The following is a 19639-nucleotide window of genomic DNA, read 5'->3' on the forward strand; positions in this document are numbered from 1 at the left end:
GCACATCCGGGATTGTAGCAATCCTACGGTGAAACCAGACAGATAGGGCCGAAACCTGTACCTTCAAAGAAGCAAGGCGAAGCCCATGATCTAGTCCCGCTTGCAGGAAGGCGAGAATCCAAGACAGACGAAACTCCCGCGGTGCATAACCTCTCGGTCGACACCACTGGAAGAACGTATGCCACACGGGATGGTATATCCTCGCGGAAGACGGTTTCCGAGCTCGTAACATGGTACGCATCACAGAGCTGGAAAACCCCCGGGACCTCAGCATGGCCGTCTCAACAGCCACGCTGCCAAAGACAGCCGAGTCAGGTCCGGGTGAAGACAAGGACCCTGAGACAGAAGGTCCGGTCGTAGCGGCAACCGCAGAGGACTGTCCACGGACAGACCCTGAAGGTCTGAGAACCAGTGCCGTCTGGGCCACGCGGGAGCTATCAACAGGAGCGTCCCTCCTTCCTGTTTGAATTTCCGGATTACCCGTGGAAGAAGGGAGACCGGAGGGAACAGGTATGCGAACCTGAACATCCACCGGACGGACAGAGCATCCACCAGAGACGCCCCTTCGTCTCTTGTGCGAGACCCGTACACCGGCAACTTGTTGTTGTGCCGGGACGCCATGAGGTCGATTTCTGAAAGACCCCACCTGTCCACCAGTAGTTGAAAAACGTCCGGGTGCAGGGACCATTCCCCTGGATGAACGTCCTGGCGACTTAGAAAGTCCGCCTCCCAATTTAGCACTCCCGGGATGAAGACCGCTGATATGGCCGGAAGATTGCGCTCCGCCCAAACCAGGATCCGAGAGACCTCTACGAGAGCCGCCCGACTGCGAGTTCCTCCTTGCCTGTTTATGTAGGCCACGGTGGTAGCATTGTCCGACTGGACCTGCACCGGGTGACCCCGGAGAAACCGCTGTGCCTGCAGGAGAGCATTGAAGACCGCACGGAGTTCCAAGATATTTATTGGAAGCTCCGCTTCTGTCGGCGTCCACCTGGCCTGGAACAAGTGTGGACCCGAAACTGCTCCCCAGCCCCGAAGACTGGCGTCCGTTGTCAACAGGACCCAATTTGGAACCCAGAACGGACGTCCCTTGTTGAGGTGGGTCGTCTTTAACCACCACGCAAGGGACAGACGAACCTCCGGGGTGAGCACAATCGTCTGGAACTTCAGAGACTGAGGCAGCCCGTTCCACTTGGACAGGATCAGGTGCTGCAGAGGTCTGCAGTGAAACTGGGCGTATTCCACCATGTCGAACACCGACACCAAGGAGCCCAGTAACCTCATCGCCGAGTGTAAGGACACCCGGCGGCTGTGCAGACAACTGCGCACCCTTGACTGTAAAGCAGAGATCTTGTCCTCCGTCACGAAGATCCTTTGCTGTCCCGAGTCCAATAAGGCTCCAAGATGCAGAATCCTCCGAGACGGGATTAGAGTGGACTTCTGCCAGTTGATTAGCCAGCCGTGCCGTTGCAGCAGTGCAATGGTCAGGTCCAAGTGGTGTAACAGGAGCTCTGGAGATCCTGCCACCAATAACAGGTCGTCCAAGTACGGCAACATGCGGACTCCTTGCAGCCGCAGAGAAGCCGCCATGACCGCCATCACCTTGGTGAAAACACGTGGTGCTGTCGCCAGGCCAAAAGGTAACGCCCGAAACTGGAAGTGGTCGCTGCGGATTGCAAACCGAAGGAACTCTTGATGGCGCAAAAGAATAGGGACATGCAGGTAAGCGTCCTGTATGTCCAATGACACCATGTAGTCCCCAGGTTCCAGCGCCAGAATGATGGACCGTAGGGTCTCCATCCGAAACTTCGGGACCCGCAAAGACCTGTTGAGTGCTTTGAGGTTGAGAATCGGACGATATGACCCATTGGGTTTCTGTACCAAAAATAGATTTGAATAGAAACCCTGGCCCCTCTGGGAGAATGGAACAGGCACTATAACTCCAGCCTGGAGCATAGTGTGCAATACCTTCCGCAGCTCCGTAGCCTTGTTCCGGTCTGATGGTAGACCCGTGGTGAAGAATCGAGCCGGGGGTCTGTGCCGGAAGGAGAGGGCGTACCCGTGGGAGACCACCTCCAGAACCCAAGTGTCTGTCGTAGTGAACGACCAACACCGGGAGAACTGCAGCAGGCGGCCTCCCACCCTGGGATCCCCCAAGGGGAGACCCGGACCGTCAGGCCGCAGGCTTGTCATCTGGCTTGGGGGCCGGACGTCTGGTACTCCATGCCTGTTTCTGGGGCTTGACCGATTTCTTAGGGCCAGCCTGTCGAGGAAACGACTGTGGTTTGGGCCCTAGATGACCGAAAAGACGATGGTCCAGAACCAGAAGGAGCAGCGGCCGACGGGAGACAAGCAGATTTGGCTGCCGCCAGCGTGGCCACAATCTTATCCAGATCCGGACCGAAGAGAACTTCTCCGGTAAACGGCAACGCTTCCAGACCTTTCTTGGAATCTGCGTCCGCCTTCCAGGATCGCAGCCACAAGGTGCGACGAGCAGCTACCGCTGCTGAAGAAATTCTAGACACCAGAGTACTAATGTCTAGAGCCGCCTCGTTGATGTAGGTGGCCGAATCACGGAGATTGCCAATCAACTCCGCCTGTTCGGCCGGACAGTCGGATTCAAAAGAAGCCTCTAATGAATCCGCCCAGCGCTCCATGGCTCTGGCAACCCAGCAAATGGCCATAGCCGGCCGTGCTGCCCCCCCTGCAAGGGAATAAGCGGACTTCAGGCAGATTTCTACCTTGCGGTCCGTAGCATCCTTAAGGGAGGACATGGATGGCATCGGCAATGTGGCACTACGGACAAGACGGGTCACGTGAGAATCCACCTGTGGAGGGGATTCCCACTTAGCAAAATAATTATCCGCGAACGGATAAGCCACCGCCAGGCGTCTCTGCGGCTGGTATCTTTTGCCAGGTTGTTTCCACGCCTCCTCTAAATGGTCCACCAACTGACCCGAAAGAGGAAAGACTGTGGCATTGCCCTTCACATCTTTGAAAAAGGCATACTTAGATTTAGCCGCTGGGGGAACTTCGTCCTCAATCACCAAGGCTGTGCGGACCGCCCGAATAAGTCCAGGAATATATACTTTGGACTTAGCATCAGCGTCCTTAGTATGGAGAGGTTCCTGATCGTAAGGATCCAGAATCTCCCCATCATCAGACGTCCCTTCGTCATCCTCATAAGGAGCGGACAGAGATGCCACCGGCCTTTTATGAGGCCGCATCACAGACTCCCCTTGCAACACATCCGACAAGTGCTGTACAGAACTCGTCAGGGAGTTAACCCACGCTGGCTCCTGAGAACCCGGGAGCGGGGAAATAGGGAGACTGTGGGGTACCACCAATTGTCGTGGGAACCCCTGCATGGGTGACGACACCACAGACTGCTGGGACAAACCCATCGGAGTAAACGCGGGCTGCGGAGCTAACTGGCCCACTAAAGCTGTTAACGCCTGAGCGAAACAAGCCCAGGGCGGCTCCTGTACCGGTGCTGTAACCGTAATAGGCCGCGCCATGGACAAACATTGCCGGCAAAGGCCCTCCGCGCTACCCTCCCCCTCCGCTAACGGTACTTTGCACGTGGTACACTGTAGCCGGAGGGGAAAATCACTTTCAGACATGATGGCACCACGTATGTGACCTCTCTCACCAATTAAGTATTAAATAGGCGAGAGACCACCCTGCAGCACCGCACCGCAAGGGCTTTAGCAGAAAGAACAGGGACAGTAATAAAGCTGACAGTTTAGAGAAGAAAAGTTACAGGCAGCGCTAGCACAGTCACATACAATGCAAAGAAATAACAATTCCTGCACTAACAGCGCTGATCACTCAACTACACAGACACAGGGCCTGGTAGGACACAGCGCTGCATACACAGACCTGAGCCACAGCGGAGGAGAGGTATGCGGGGGGACCCAGACCACGATGCTTCCTTCCAGACTTCCAGCAGCATTCACCATGCGTTGCAGAGAAGATGGCCGCCGAGGAGCAGAGAGAAGCTGGCCTGGGGGAGGAGCGCTGACACAGGACCAGTCAGCACAGTGCAGAGAGGGCTGTGTGCAGCGGGGGAGGCGCCGGCTGTGAGACAGGGAAGGCGCGCTCCCCTGGCATGCATTTAACCCCTGGGACGCCGCAGCGCTGCCGCTCTGCTGCGGTCCGCTGTCCCAGGGGGTAGTGGAAGCGCAGGTTGGTCGCCTGGCTCCACGCTGCAGCCAGTCCCCAGGGAGCCCCCTGCCTGGGGACTTAGGACCATGTGATCAGCGGGGACCCACCGCGGGACCCCGCTGCTTACCTCTGTCCCCCTTGAATCCGGCCATGGTCCGGAGCATCTGGGGTCACCGCTAGCTGTGACCCCAGACGCCCACCAGCATCCCCGGATCAGTACCGGCGTTCTGGTACCGGCGGGGTGTAGGGAAGACAGCATGGACGTCAGGACTGACTGTCCATGCTGTTCATCCAGATGTGCAGCCACAGCTGCATGAAGAAAAAGCTTCAGGGGCTCTTCTAGCCCCCACTCCAACAGGTGCACCCGACTCCGGCCGGGCACCAAACTAAACTGAGGTGCCTTGGCCCGGGGGCGGGGTATAGGAGGGGGACCTAGTGCATCCTGGGAGGCTGAAAGCTTAACTCTTTGGTGCCCTGCGACTGACGTCACACCTATACCCCAAGGTATCCTGTGGATACCCTATGGACCCTGAAGTAGAAATATGGACATAACATACTGTAGTGCACCTGAGAGAGGCCCATGGCCTCATGGGGAAGGGCCAGGGAAGAGATAGGGGAGGCCAGGAAATGCTGGGGATAAATAGGGACATAATATAGCGCACCTGAGAGAGGGCCATGGCCTCATGGGGAAGGGCCAGAGAAGAGATAGGGGAGGCCAGGAGATGCTGGGGATAAATAGGGACATAACATAGTGCACCTGAGAGAGGGCCATGGCCTCATGGGGAAGGGTCAGGGAAGAGATAGGAGAGGCCAGGAGATGCTGGGGATAAATAGGGACATAATATAGTGCACCTGAGAGAGGGCCATGGCCTCATGGGGAAGAGCCAGGGAAGAGATAGGAGAGGAAGCTTACAAGTTAGAATGATAATAAATATGGCACAGGTCGCACTACCCTAGTTACGGCCCTGCATGGCACCTCTGCTGTGATTTGTGACGTTGCTGTATGGTGACCGGTGCCTGGTGATGTGAATCATACGCAGTTGACCCAGATCACTTCCTTGCGGACCCTTGTACTTCTCCTTTGGGATCTGCTGAAGGGGAAGTCAGATAAGTATAGGAGCTATATAGTATAGGAGTTATATAGTATAGGAGCGTAGTTTGTGGCATTTTTATGACCTTGGCCTAGAAAAAAAACGGTGGTTTTCGCACATATGTAACTGGAAAGTGTAAAATGTGTCCCACGACGCCATATTCGGTTCTCTGGTACCTCTGACCAACCAGAGAATTCCATTTGCTTTGAAGAAAAGATTTTGCACCTATAATGGAATGCAGTGTAAACAAAAGCAAGAAAACCATGTAAACGGCAGCTTACGCAGGCCATCGGAGGCTGTACGTCATCTCAGGATGGCGTACAGTTTCATACACAAGTTCCAAAACAAAAAAAAGAAGCTTTTTTGGAACTAGACGAATGGCTCAATTTTTACATCCCAATACTAAAGTATGGGGAGTGTGGAAATTGACGCGGCAGGACTGTTACCAGGAGATATCTCCCGCGTTACCAAAGCTACATGAATGGGACACAAGCTTAAAATCTACATAAATATGGAAAATATGGGTCAAATATGAAAATTAGAGGATGATGAATGGACTCACAAGTAAGAAAAGCCTATCGCCACCTTGGGAAAACACCAAACCCACAGTTTAATGTTAAGAAACAGCAGCCTTCACTCTGATATGTAACAAGGACCTAGAGTTGAAACATTTATCTTATCGCTCTGGTTATAAAATGATCTGCCAGGAAAGGCAACACGTGGAAAAGTCCTGACTGTCAAAGGGTCCAAAAGTGGCTTTTCTTTTCTTTTTGGAATAAGTGAAACTTCTGCACTTACAGATGTGTCCACGCTCATCTTTGCTGCCGATGCGGAAAACGTGTACATACATCGCGACATGCGATTTGCCGTGTACGCCACAGAATGCCAGGCTGCGGCAACATTCGCACCATGTAATCCAATGAATCACGGGAGCAATAAAGACACACGCGGCCATTCGCGGCTGCACGACACGCAGCATTCGGGCCGTGGCAGAGATGAGCGAGGACACATCTGTATGTCAAACAACCACTTCACGAATTCTCCATTTGATGCCAGCAAACGTCTTAGTGTTAGGAAAGCCCTTCATGTTCTGCTGTCATTTCTTGACAGAGGGCGGGATGTACTAAAGGCGAAAATGCAATAAAACCGCCAAAAATGCTGTTTTCAGGTTTTACCGCATTCCCCAAATGTACTAAGCACCGGAATGCTTCGTCCCGATGGGTAGGTGGCATTACCCAATAGAAGCCTATGGGCTTCTTATCAGGATGCTCCTCCTCAGGAGGGATCCGACCGAATCCCTCCCACCACCCCCCACGGCCAGCGTCCTTCTGCGCATGCGCAGAGGGATGCCAGAAGGACTTCTGGGTGTTCAACCTGAAAGCCCCTCTGTCCAGAGCCGTAGATCTTATAGGGAGAGCTGTCCTTTTCAATATTCTTGGTACATACCGCGGTAATGAACTGCGGTATGTACCCGAAGACAGGGGGATGTACCGCATCGCAGATATGATGCTTAGTACATCCCGCACAGAATCTTTTCTTAATGCAATGGCTGAGAGACCAGCTCCTGACTGGACGACTCTATAACACTATTGACAAAACTTCTTCAGAGTTGCTGGACTTGTTGCCAGTGTGTGTCTGTGTAAATAGCAATGACAACACAAGAAGCTTCCTTATTCACTAACGTTGCAAAAGCCAAATCTATTACCAGGAGAACCATCAGTGCAAAGAGAATGAAGCTTTTCAAGTTTTGTTTAGCAAAAAAAAAAAAGTTTTATCATATGGACAGGCTTTGTGGCTTCCAACAGGTAACAAACAAGGAAAACCACTCGCTAACTTCTACATATTGATCAATAAGCCATTGCACCGGGTAACACCATCTGCGGAGGTTCTATAAAGAAGGCGCAGCTGCTCTGCTATCCCCTCGGATGATGTCACCAAGCAGCACTGCAGCGGTGATGGGTAACGCATGCAAGCCCCCGGCGTGACGAGAACTGCCCCATAACGTCGCAAATCAGGGGCGTGGCCTCATGGGCATGACGCCACCCCCCTTTCATGTGAGGAGTCCCCAGATGCTGCACGTGCTCTCACCACCCATAGTGACACCACCACTGTAGAGCAATGCAGCGCATACACAGCTCAGTGTAGGTTCAGCGGGATCGGTATGAAACACCGCCGGACCTATGTCTGGAAGACCGGCACCAGTGAAAATCCCGACAGCTCTAAAGGTAAGTATTAACTAACCTTACCCCTCCCCAACCCTCCCTAGTGCCTAACCCTAACCTCCCTCTAAGTGCCTAAACCTAACCCCCCCTTCCCCGCCGCCTAAACCTGTCTCCCAGGGGGGTGCCTAACCCTAACCTCCCCCCCGGGGTGCCTAACCCTAACCCCCCCCCCGGGGGTGCCTAACCCTAACCTCCCCCCTGGGGGTGCCTAACCCCCCTTCCCCTAGCCTAAACCTAACCCTCCCGGGGAAGGTGCCTATCCCTAACTCCCCCCGGGAGCCCAAAAACCTAACCATCGCCCCCCACGGATGTCCACGCCCAGCGCCCGGCTTATCTTCGTTCGGTATGTCGGGTGCCGGGCTCCCGGCATAGGTTTAATGACGCCTGTCATTAGTACTTTGCCGGGATTTGACAGTCGGGAAGCCAGCGGTCGGCATTTCGACCGTCGGCTTCCTGACTGCATCCCAGGTTCAGCAATGATTGGCTCCTCGCACTAGATAGAAGTTACAGCCATCCAGTCACAGACTGACTTAGTACATGCCATAGATGCTGCACTCGCTCAGTGGCTTCATGGTTATGTGGAGGAGATGGGATTAATAAATTTTGGACGCACTTAAAATTATAACGTCAAAAAGTTCTTGTTTCTTTGTTGAAGCGTAACACAGCAAACATCAATCATATGTCAGTACAGTGCCAAGTAACGCATCATTAGGGGCATTACAAAGCTTGCTCTAAAAAATCCATTGTGTGGTGCCAGATCCCTGTGCGGATCCTCCGGAATCTGGTCTGAAGATCTAGAGTAAAAAGGTAGACAATGTCTAGATAGACACCAGATGTTAGACAGTCAAATAGGTCAACAGGAATAAAAGGTCGACAGGGACAAAAGGACAACACACTAGACAGCCAATAGGTCGACAGAGACAAAAGGTTGACCAGTACAAATGGTCGACATGGTCAAAAGATCAACGTGAAAATGGTTGACACAAAATTTGACAGCACATATATATACAGTCAGGTGCATAAATATTGGGACATTAACAGAATTTTCATATTTTGGCCTCTATTCACCATCACAATGGCTTTGAAATGAAACAAACAAGATGTGCTTTAACTGCAGACTTTTCAGATTTAATTTGAGGGTAATTACATCCAAATCGGGTGAACGGTGTAGGAATTACAACGGTTTCTATATGTGCCTCCCACTTTTTAAGGGGCCAAAAGTAATGGGACTATCAACTCAAAAGCTATTTCATGGACAGGTGTGGGCTATTCCCTCGTTATTTCATTATCAATTAAGCAGGTAAAAGGTCTGGAGTTGATTCTAGTTGTGACATTTGCATTTGGAATCAGTTGCTGTCGAATCTCAATATGAGATCCAAAGAGCTGTCACTATCAGTGAAGCAAGCCATCATTAGGCTGAAAAATCAAAACAAACCCATCAGAGAGATAGCAAAAACATTAGGTGTGGCCAAATCAACTGTTTGGAACATTCATAAAAAGAAAGAACGCACTGGAGAGCTCAGCAACACCAAAAGACCCGGAAGACCACGGAAAGCAACTGTGGTGGATGACAGAAGAATTAATTCCCTGGTGAAGAAAAACCCCTTCACAACAGTTGGCCAAATCAAGAACACTCTCCAGGAGGTAGGTGTATATGTGTCAAAGTCAACAATCAACAGAAGACTTCACAAGAGTGAATATAGAGGGTTCACCACAAGATGTAAACCATTGGTGAGCCTCAAAAACAGGAAGACCAGATTAGAGTTTGCCAAACAACATCTAAAAAAGCCATTACAGTTCTGGAACAACATCCTATGGACAGATTAGACAAAGATCAACTTGTACCAGAGTGATGGGAAGAGAAGAGTATGTAGAAGGAAAGGAACTGCTCATGATCTAAAACATACCACCTCATCAGTGAAGCATGGTCGTGGTAGTGTCATGGCGTGGGCATGTATGGCTGCCAATGGAACTGGTTCCCTTGTATTTATTGATGATGTGACTGCTGACAAAAGCAGCAGAATGAATTCTGAAGTGTTTCGGGCAATATTATATGCTCATATTCAGTCAAATGCTTCAGAACTCATTGGACGGCGCTTCACAGTGCAGATGGACAATGACCCGAAGCATACTGCAAAAGCAACCAAAGAGTTTTTTAAGGCTAAAAAGTGGAATGTTATGCAATGGCCAAGTCAATCCCCTGACCTGAATCCGATTGAGCATGCATTTCACTTGATGAAGACAAAACTGAAGGGAAAATGCCTCAAGAACATTTTTGTTAGGTTTAGGCACTTACCGTAGGGTAAGGGTTAGGCACCAGGAGGGAGGGTTAGGCACCAGGAGGGAGAGTTAAGGTTAGGCACTTACCGGAGGGTAAGGGTTAGGCATCAGGAGGGAGGGTTATGGTTAGGCACTTACCGGAGGGTTAGGGTTAGGCACCAGGAGGGAGGGTTAGGCACTTACCGGAGGGTTAGGGTTAGGCACTTACCGGAGGGAGGGTTAGGCACTTACCGGAGGGAGGGTTAGGCACCAGGAGGGAGGGTTAGGGTTAGGCACCAGAAGGGAGGGTTAGGGTTAGGCACCAGGAGGGATGGTTAGGCACCAGGTGTTAGGGTTAGGCACCAGGAGGGAGAGTTAGGCACCAGGAGGGAGGGTCACGATTAGGCACCAGGGGGGAGGGTTAGGGTTAGGCACCAGGAGGGAGGCTTAGGGTTAGGCACCAGGAGGGAGGGTTAGGGTTAGGCACCAGGAGGGAGGGTTAGGGTTAGGCACTTACCGGAGGGTCAGGGTTAGGCACCGGAAGGGAGGGTTAGGGTTAGGCACCAGGAGGGAGGGTTAGGCACCAGGAGGGAGGGTTAGGTTTAGGTGCTTACCGGAGGGTTAGAGTTAGGCACTAAGGGGAGGGTTAGGGTGAAGATTAGGGTAAAAAAAAATTAAAAAATGTTGACCATGTTATGTCGACCTTTTGTATAGGTTGACCTTCTTACAAGTCAACATTTAGTGTGTCGCCCCTTTGTCCCTGTCGAACTATTGACTGTCTAACATCTGGTGTCTGTCTAGACATTGTATCTTTTTACCGTAGATCTTTCAGTGCACACCCGATCCTCCTGGCCGCATGTGAGCGACTGATTCTATTATTTATTTTACACTTTGTCTTCTTTGTAGAATTTATACCCAACATTGACTTTAAGGGGGGAGATGTATCGAGACTCCTAGAGGTGGGGAACTGGAGAAGTTACCCATAGCAACCGATCATCTTCTAGTTAGCATTTATCAAGTACATTCTATAAATGCTACTGTAGGGAGAATCTGGTTGCTATGGGCAACTTCACTGGCCCATTCATTAGAAACCTTGATACATCTCCCCGCAGATCTTGAGCGGAAATGAAAACAATGCACAGTACACTTTCTCATGATTTACAGGTCAATGGTTTATGTCATGGGAAAATTCAAGGTGCCTAAGGCAGATCTTTGACCTGACATGTGACCTGACATGACCTCAACAACACAAGTCAGAATAAAGGTCTTAGCAAACTGAAATTGCCATGTACAGTATATGCCCGGAGTGTCCAACAGCATCAATGTCAATGGCTACATTGTGTCCCCTATGGGACAGATGGTCTGTAACAATGTAACAGGTGGGAAGTACGTCTGTAACCATAGTGTTTGTCTCCTTACAGCTCACCGTGTATCTGGGGAAAAGAGACTTTGTTGATCATGTAGATGTTGTGGATCCTGTCGGTGAGTACTGTACACTTCTCACTTATTGTATGTATACTTACCTACTCTCCCGGAAGGTGCCGGAGGATCCCTAATTCTCAGGTAGATCCTCGCACCTCCGGAAAAGTGCGTCAATCTCCTGCATCTCGCCCACTCCCTAGTGAAATGTGCACGGTGGGGAGAAAATTGCCGGGAATCGCAGCTCGGTATGGAGGGGGAGGGGCTAAATGCGTAATTTAGCCCCATCCCCTCTTTGCGTTCCCGGGGCCTAATGACATGAAGTGGGCAGCTGCGTCTCCTCTCCTGGCTTCATGTAAAAAGACGGGCAGTATGACTGCATGAAATGGTGACGGAAAATGAGGGAGGATGGGAACGTTCCTGGAACGGATAATGGGGAGAGATGTATCAAACTGTGTAAAAAGAGGAGGAGTTGCCACTAGCAACCAGGCAGCTTCGAGCTGGTTTGAAAATCCCAAACATCTCTCTTGGCAGTAGAAATTGGGGGTGCTAAGGGGATGCATGATATTAAATCAAACAATACATCTTGGTAACAGTATAGATGGTCAAACCGGTCCCGTTATAAGTCTCAAATGTTTCTACATAGCGGATCTAACATTCTCAGATTTTTAAAGTGGTTAAAAAGTTGAGAAATTAGAAGAGGCGCCATCTTGTTGAAGTCTGTGTTCCAGCTGGTCGCCCTCACTCTTATTGTAACACAGGGCCTGAATCATTACGGTATGCTATTCTGCTGCGGTGAAATGTAAATGTTTGCATTCGCATTGTGATCGCAGCCTGACATAAGGATGCCCACTTCCCCTTACATCTGTATACTAGGGGAACATAGAGAAACAATCGGTAACATTGAGTAACATCGGACAGTTAATGAAGCCCAGACCTCACTCAGGAATTGCTTACTTCAGCGCACGCTTTCTGGCCTCAGGCGGCCTCTGGTATCGCAGTGGCTAATTTATGCGCGCCCCTGCAACGCCATCCCAACGCACTGGCGCACCTGCGTTCTTTGGGCCACCACCCCCCCATCGCCACCCAGAAACGGCACTTCCTTGCCATCACTGTGCCATGGGTCTGCGCATCCTCTGCGATCTCTGTCCCGGTCGCTGTGGCTAGTTCGCCCATGCGCAGTACGCGTGCGTATAAGCAACTGCGTTCCTCGCTGAATCAGGCCCTCAAACTGCAAATGGGAACAGGGAAACCAGACTGGCTTGAAAACATAGTGAAAGTGAGAGCACTTTCATATTAATTCAAATTATTTCTTTTGATTGAGTTAAAAAAAATAAAATAAAAAATCAAGCAATCATTTCAATATGATCCTTGAATAGCGAATCCAAAACTCTATCAGCGATTTTCCAACGCAAATTACAATTACGAAAAAACTTGTTTGAACCATGGTCCACAGCTGATCGTGCCGTAAATATATTTAGGATTGCTAAACCAATTATATTTCAGGCCGTCTGGTAACACCTCCCCTCCCCTCTCCCATTTCAGCAGCTGTAAAACTTATTTGTGAAGATTTTACTAAATGTTTTGACCTTATAAATAAGAGAAGAGGCGTCTGCAGATCATTTCTGAGGACCGAACGCTCTTTTTTGTAGAGTATTCAATTATTATTTGCCCCAGTGCCCCCCCGACGGCTTCAACATTTTGTGATGAAATAACCTGGCATCCGCGCACATTATATCTTCAAATAAACTGTGTGTGTCTAGAACTTGGAGCAGGAGTAAATTGTATTATATTTGAAAGGTCATTGCTGTTTGCTGCATGTTCCACTATCATTTTCTAATTAATCATGTTCAAACCCTCTTTCTTTATCCTCGCTAATTCATTTGCTCTTATCATGGAGCAATTTAATATTCAACCTGTGCCTCTTCCATCTCCGAGCCCTCTGTCTTTTCTCTGCCCTTTAGAAAAAAAAAATAAAAAAATCAATTATTCAATGCAAATAAGGTTGTATACGCCGCGCTCGGTAATGGGGGGTAACGACAAGCCATCAGCTTAGTAGTTCAGGGCCTGATTAAAATCTATGCAAGCTTCCAAGACGCACTGCGCCCCAATAGTTACCGTCGGCGGACGCGTATCGGAATTGCATGGGGATCGAAAGGCGTTCCTGGGTGGTGACTGGGGGTGGGTGGCTTTTTTCAGTGGGTATGTCGGGGGGTGGGGTGGTGTGTCCGCGACTGCGTCGATAAACACAGTTCCACTGGCACTGGCGGCCATGTACTGTCGGACATTCTGAGGTTGCCCTGATGTCCGATGCTGCGGCCGATGTACTTTCAATGCCCTGCAGCAGATCGCAGTCTCAGTAGTAATCCATCGCCCACGCCATTAGCATAAGCATGAATACGCAGTGGCTACAACAAAAGTCACAGCCGCTGCTTCACCTCCGTCCACCGCGGAATTCTGGCCTTTATGTCTTTACATTTAGAATTAATTAGTAAAGGTAGTTTAGGGACCTTCAAAAATTCAGACGACATTCCCACCGCTACTTCTTCACAACATTGGGCCGTATTCAATTAGAGGCGAAAAAAGTGCCGTTTGGAGATAAGTTTCCGCGGATTCGGACTTTACGCCTCTTTTCATAGTATCTCCATATTCAATTCCAGGAGGATTTCGCCTAAGCGGAAACTCAATGCATTGTAATAGGCGGGAAAAGTATCTCCTACAGTATGAATAGCAGGAGACAAAAAGTGCAAAATCGTTAGCGTGGGGGAACGACTCAGAACCCTTGGGACAGCCCCCAAAGGACAAATCAGCCAAAAAATGACCTCAGAACACCCCAAAAAAGTACTTTCATTTTTGGGGGTGAAAAAGTAAAAAGTGGGGGGACAACTATAAAAACTAGCGAAATAGACTTCTCGGGGTGCTGTAAGGAGGGGACAAGTGATTTTGGGATTGCAGGTGCGTGTATGAGAGTGGTTTTTCACGTTTTTGTTAAAGTTCACTTTCCAGACATAACAATATGCTAGCATCCATTTTCATGTACCCCAAATTTGACTGGAGTACTTATTTTCACCAAACAATACTGCATTATACCAAGACACTAATAAGGAGCAATTTAAACTACATAAGTACCCCAAACACTTCTATTAGGCCTATTAGTACACATCTACATTGATTCCCTATGTTAGTGCATCTTTTTTGGGGTACAGACTGATTTCCCCACTTCTAGCAGTACTTTCCGCCTGTTCTGCATTCGCCACTTTCCGTTTTCACCTGTTTAGGAACTGAATAGGGAGAAAAGCAGGGACTCGCGTGTAAAGTTTCCGCCTCTGAAACAGGCGAAGGAGGCGGAAAGTCAGACAGGCAAAACTTTTTCAACTGTTCGCTTCTAATTGAATATGGGCCATTGTGTTCCAATTTCCATGTGATTGTGACCATTTCTACATTACAGCGTGCGGATAGCAGCAACTGCACCAGTGCTCCATCTGACGAGGTCGGCCCATGGAGAATCTATCTTAGAGACCTCATGTAGGCAGGGCCAAATCAGTGCAAGTTACTGATACATAATATGTATCCTAGTGACCGCCAGACAATATGGATAATTCCCAGTGACCGTCCTTTACATACAGAGAACATCCTAATGACTTCCATTCCACACAGAGAGCATCTTAGTGACTGCCCTACGTCAAAGAGCATCATAGTGACCGCCGTACAATATAGTGAACATTCCAGTGAATGCCATACCATCTAGAGAACATCCCAGTTACCGCCATACAATGCAGAGATCATCCCAGTTACAGCTATACAAATCCAGAGAACATCCCAGTGTCCACCATACCATACAGAGAGAATCCTAGTGACTGCTATACCATAGAGAGAAATTCCCAGTGACAGTTATACGGTACAGAGAGAATCCTAGTGACCGCCTTGCCATACAGAAAGCATTCTAGTAACTCTGAGTAGGGAGGTGTTCTTCTGTGGGATCAAATGGCTGATGAGTACAATATGTTTTAACATTTCTGCTCTGAATAATAATTACTGTATCTATGAAAGGAACGTAATCTGCACAATGCACAGTATGAATATAAAATACCACATCAGAATCACAGACAGGTGTCTGTAGAAAGAGAGTGGAATCTATATACTGTATTTCTTGTGCTATCAGATTATCTGAACGTGAATAATCGGTTGTTCCCGCACTTACGTGATCCATATCCCTAATTCCTGAATAAACGTTGCGTCCCCTTAGTCATACAGCGTTCTTGGACCCTACAAATCCTGTCACATGTGAAACTTAACTTAATCAGGCGTTCTATAACACAAGATGCTATGTACTTACCTTTGCCCCGGGACTTACAGGTGCATTGCTGAGAATGGGGAATGATATACTGACACTGATTTCTGATGATCTCTCTTCCAGATGGAGTGGTTTTGGTAGACCCGGAATACCTGAAGGAGAGGAAAGGTACAGTAATGTGCAAGACGTCTTCTAAAGCGAAGCTGGCGTCATGTGCTAGTGTAACATACAAAGTAAAGACGGGAACACGCCTGTCATTACAGCATGTGAGGATGGGGCATGGCTTGATCCCCCTGTGATTGTCAGATCATGTGGCCCCACTTTGTCTCCTCCATTGTATAATAATGGCAGCGTGGCGAGGTCAGTGGTGAGTAGCACCATCCTCTAGGACACGTCACCAAGCTGTTTATATGAATACATCGTTCCCAGCCTGTATGGCGCTGCCAAAGTTCTGTGATCTAGGGACGGACATCGGAAGCCTGCCATCACATGGCGGCTGGGCATCTGCCATCAAACATTAGATGTGATAGTAACTAACCATTGCATCCAAATTTTGATCAAAAAAAGATTGAGATGGATCACAGACGTGTAATATCCACCTGTGTTACATAGCTAAATGATGTATTTTAACATTGGGCGACCATCACTTCCACACATGAAGCACAATGCAGGAAGGGAGCCACTGTCATACTAGTCAGGAAACCTGAGATGTGGAGCAGCAGAGTTCATTGTACATTAATGTCCCTGCTGTGCCACAGGAATGTGCCCATTGTTATTCAGTGGAACACTCACACGTAGACTGCCACAGACACACTCACACGCAGACTGCCACAGACACGCTCACAGGCAGACTGCCACAGACACGCTCACACGCAAACTGACACAGACACGCTCACACGCAGACTGCCACAGACACACTCACACGCAGACTGCCACAGACACGGTCACACGCAGACTGCCCCAGACACGCTCACACGCAGACTGCCCCAGACACGCTCACACGCAGACTGCCCCAGACACGCTCACACGCAGACTGCCCCAGACACGCTCACACGCAGACTGCCCCAGACACGCTCACACGCAGACTGCCACAGACACGCTCACACGCAGACTGCCCCAGACACGCTCACACTCAGACTGCCACAGACACGCTCACACGCAGACTGCCACAGACACGCTCACACGTAAACGGACACAGACACGCTCACACGCAGACTGCCACAGACACGCTCACACGTAAACTGACACAGACAAGCTCACAGGCAGACTGCCCCAGACACACTCACACGTAGACTGCCCCAGACACACTCACACGCAGACTGCCCCAGACACACTCACACACAGACTGCCACAGACACACTCACACATAGACTGTCTCAGACACACTCACACGCAGACTGCCCCAGACACACTCACACACAGACTGCCACAGACACACTCACACGCAGACTGCCTCAGACACACTCACACGCAGACTGCCACAGACACACTCACACATAGACTGCCACAGACACACTCACTCGCAGACTGCCCCAGACACGCTCACACGTGCACTTCTTCCACCAGCAGTATACACCGTGCTGCGTTCCGTATACAGAAAGCATTTTCTATCTGCATTTTGCAGGCACATGTGTTCTCACTCAGCAGGAGGCCCCCAGGGTTTGGGAAGTTTAGGATTTGTTGGGTTGGGCAGAGGTTGGAAGTTTTATTTCTGTGTGTGACTAGCTGCTTTATAGAAAAAGATTAAAAAATGTATATTCAAATGATATGAAGCTTTGTCGGAGAGGTGCGTCCATCCCCGGAGAACGCCAGAGCGTTAGCTTATTCCAATTTCTGAAAACCAGATGTGGGAATTATGTCAGCAGGTCACCACAGATGACTGGGGGCCGTGCTTGCAGTCCCTCAGCAAATATGGAGCTCAGTGCTATAGATAACTTTTTTCCTTTTATTGTTATTTATCCTGACACATGAGAGTCTGAGCGCTCCGCACCTGCCAGGAACGCGCGTTATACGAGGATGAAATGGAATTATATGCAGCCAGCAGTCCTGGCACTTCATGTATCACCTCAGTCATTTTCTTCATCATCAAAAGCGCTATTATAGTCTGTGGCCATCAAGCTGGAGAGCAGATCATTGATGGTTTTACCCATCTAGGAATTTAGACGACAATGAGGCGGAAGCTGATAATTAACCGGTCACGCGCTGGTATATAGGGCATAATTCATTACGGATCGCTATTGCGATCGCAGCTCCTTAATTACACGCAGGTCTGCTGCAAAAATATCCTAATAAACACTATCACAATGCCGTGGCACTGCCAGCATAGAGACGCCCACTGCCTCCCACTACCACTATATCGCATGCGTAGCCTTCGCTCACTGCGATGCACGCGCAGTACACAACAACCGTCCAACTGCGTGCGCTGTTGCAGTTACGACCTGTCATGAGACCGTCCCATAGTCAGCGACCAGTTGCGCGACGTTGTAATTGCCAGGATTTTATTACAAACAGACTTTGTGCTCCGTTCCTCCAGTGTTTGTGACGCTGACCTGCGCTTTTCGCTACGGCCGGGAAGATCTCGATGTCCTTGGGTTGACGTTTCGGAAAGACCTCTTCGTAGCCAACATCCAAGCTTTCCCGCCCGTCCCGGAGGAGAAGAAACCTCTTACCCGACTGCAGGAACGTTTGATCAAGAAGTTGGGTGAGCACGCTTACCCGTTCACCTTCGAGGTAGGAGAGACCACCCTTCGTATCACCCTCTTGAACGTTTCGTCAAAGTTGACAGGTTTAGAAATATATATTTTTCCATACAGTAAGGAGGAGAATCAGTTAATTTTTGGCATCTGCTAAGGAAATTAGAAGAACTTGTAACCCAGTAATTAAACATTGGTCACCACCCTTCAATTCTCCCCACACAGGAGTCACATTGAGGGATGTTGGTAATTCTTAGCGCATCTCTTATAATTACCGCTCCCATGTGCCCGCGGTTACCAGCGCAGTTCTAATTTCCTCTGGAAAAACTAAAATTTATATGGCTTGTTTATCATGCTGATGTAATTAGATTAAACATGAATACTGTCGCTTCTATTGTATTTGGGGGAAACGGTAGCCTAGAATTACATCATGTATTGAGCGTGATCCAGTTTTGTGTTCTATTTTTTTGACTAGGAACCCAAAGTAATTAGTGTTTAAAGGGAAAATGATCTCTTCTTAATATTATTATTGTTTAGCAGTTTTTTATACACATATTCTGTAGCGCTTTGCAGAGAATATTTCAGTCATTCATATCAGTCCCTGCCCCAGAGGAGCTTGCAATCTATATTCCCTGTCACATGGACACGTACACAAGGGTCAATTTTGTCAGAAGCCATTTAACCTGAACATACAAACCCCACACAGAAAGGACCCTGCTTGGTATAGAACTCATGTCGCCAGTGTTGTGATACCGTGACGCTAATTACTGTGCTACCGTGCTGCCCAGATGTCTCACCTGGAACCTCCTTCCTCTTCACCAGAGAAACCTCTGATTAAGGGCCGTATTCAATTAGCGGTGAAAACTGACGTTTTTTTTCACCATAGACGAAAATGGCTGTTTTTCGTTAAAAAAAAAATAGCAATATTTTCACCAAAAAACAGGCGAAAATGCAACTGGCGAAAAAAAAAACTGGTGATAAGTTTTCTCCATCCCAGACGAGGCGAAAAAAAATGCCAAATCCCTATTTTTGGCTAAAAATGTGGGGATTTCTTTTAGAACCCTTTGGACACCCCCCTAATGATAAATTAAAATTACCCCCCCCCCCCCAAAATATTTAATTTTGTAAGTTGCGCACTTTGGCGCAAAAAAAAAAAATTACTGTTCCACGTAAATTGGGGGTACGTTAAAATGGGTGCAAGTACATTTTCGTGTCGTACAAACGCAATTTTAAAAACCGTAAAAAAACACCTGCTGCGACCGCGTGCGATGTTTAAAACACTTCACACATCCATACCGCCCCCTTAAAAATTAGACCCAATACATTAAAACCATTTTCAACTTTTTTCTTTTTTTAACCAAAATTTCCGTGATCGTTTTTCGCCAAAGTGCGCAACTTACAAATTTTTGGGGGGTCATTTATCATTAGGGGGAGTGTCCAAAGGGTGCTGAAAGAAATACCCACATTTTTAGCTAAAAATAGGGATTTGGCATT

At 48.9% G+C, this 19639-nt stretch overlaps 1 protein-coding gene across 3 annotated transcripts in view; it reads left to right on the forward strand.

Annotated features, from left to right (window-relative positions):
- The window catches only part of ARRB1 (arrestin beta 1), a 344855-nt gene that overhangs the window by 276824 nt on the left and 48392 nt on the right, over nt 1-19639 (forward strand). For all 3 annotated transcript variants that reach the window (XM_088472470.1, XM_088472468.1, XM_088472469.1), the window contains exons 3-5: nt 11161-11221; nt 15576-15620; nt 17986-18182. In XM_088472470.1, the coding sequence (XP_088328596.1) occupies nt 11161-11221; nt 15576-15620; nt 17986-18182 (303 nt within the window). The remainder of the gene's footprint in view (nt 1-11160; nt 11222-15575; nt 15621-17985; nt 18183-19639) is intronic.

Source organism: Taudactylus pleione, unplaced genomic scaffold, assembly GCF_031769625.1.
Source record: "Taudactylus pleione unplaced genomic scaffold, aTauple2 ptg000124l, whole genome shotgun sequence".
In the NCBI taxonomy this organism is placed as follows: domain Eukaryota; kingdom Metazoa; phylum Chordata; class Amphibia; order Anura; family Myobatrachidae; genus Taudactylus; species Taudactylus pleione.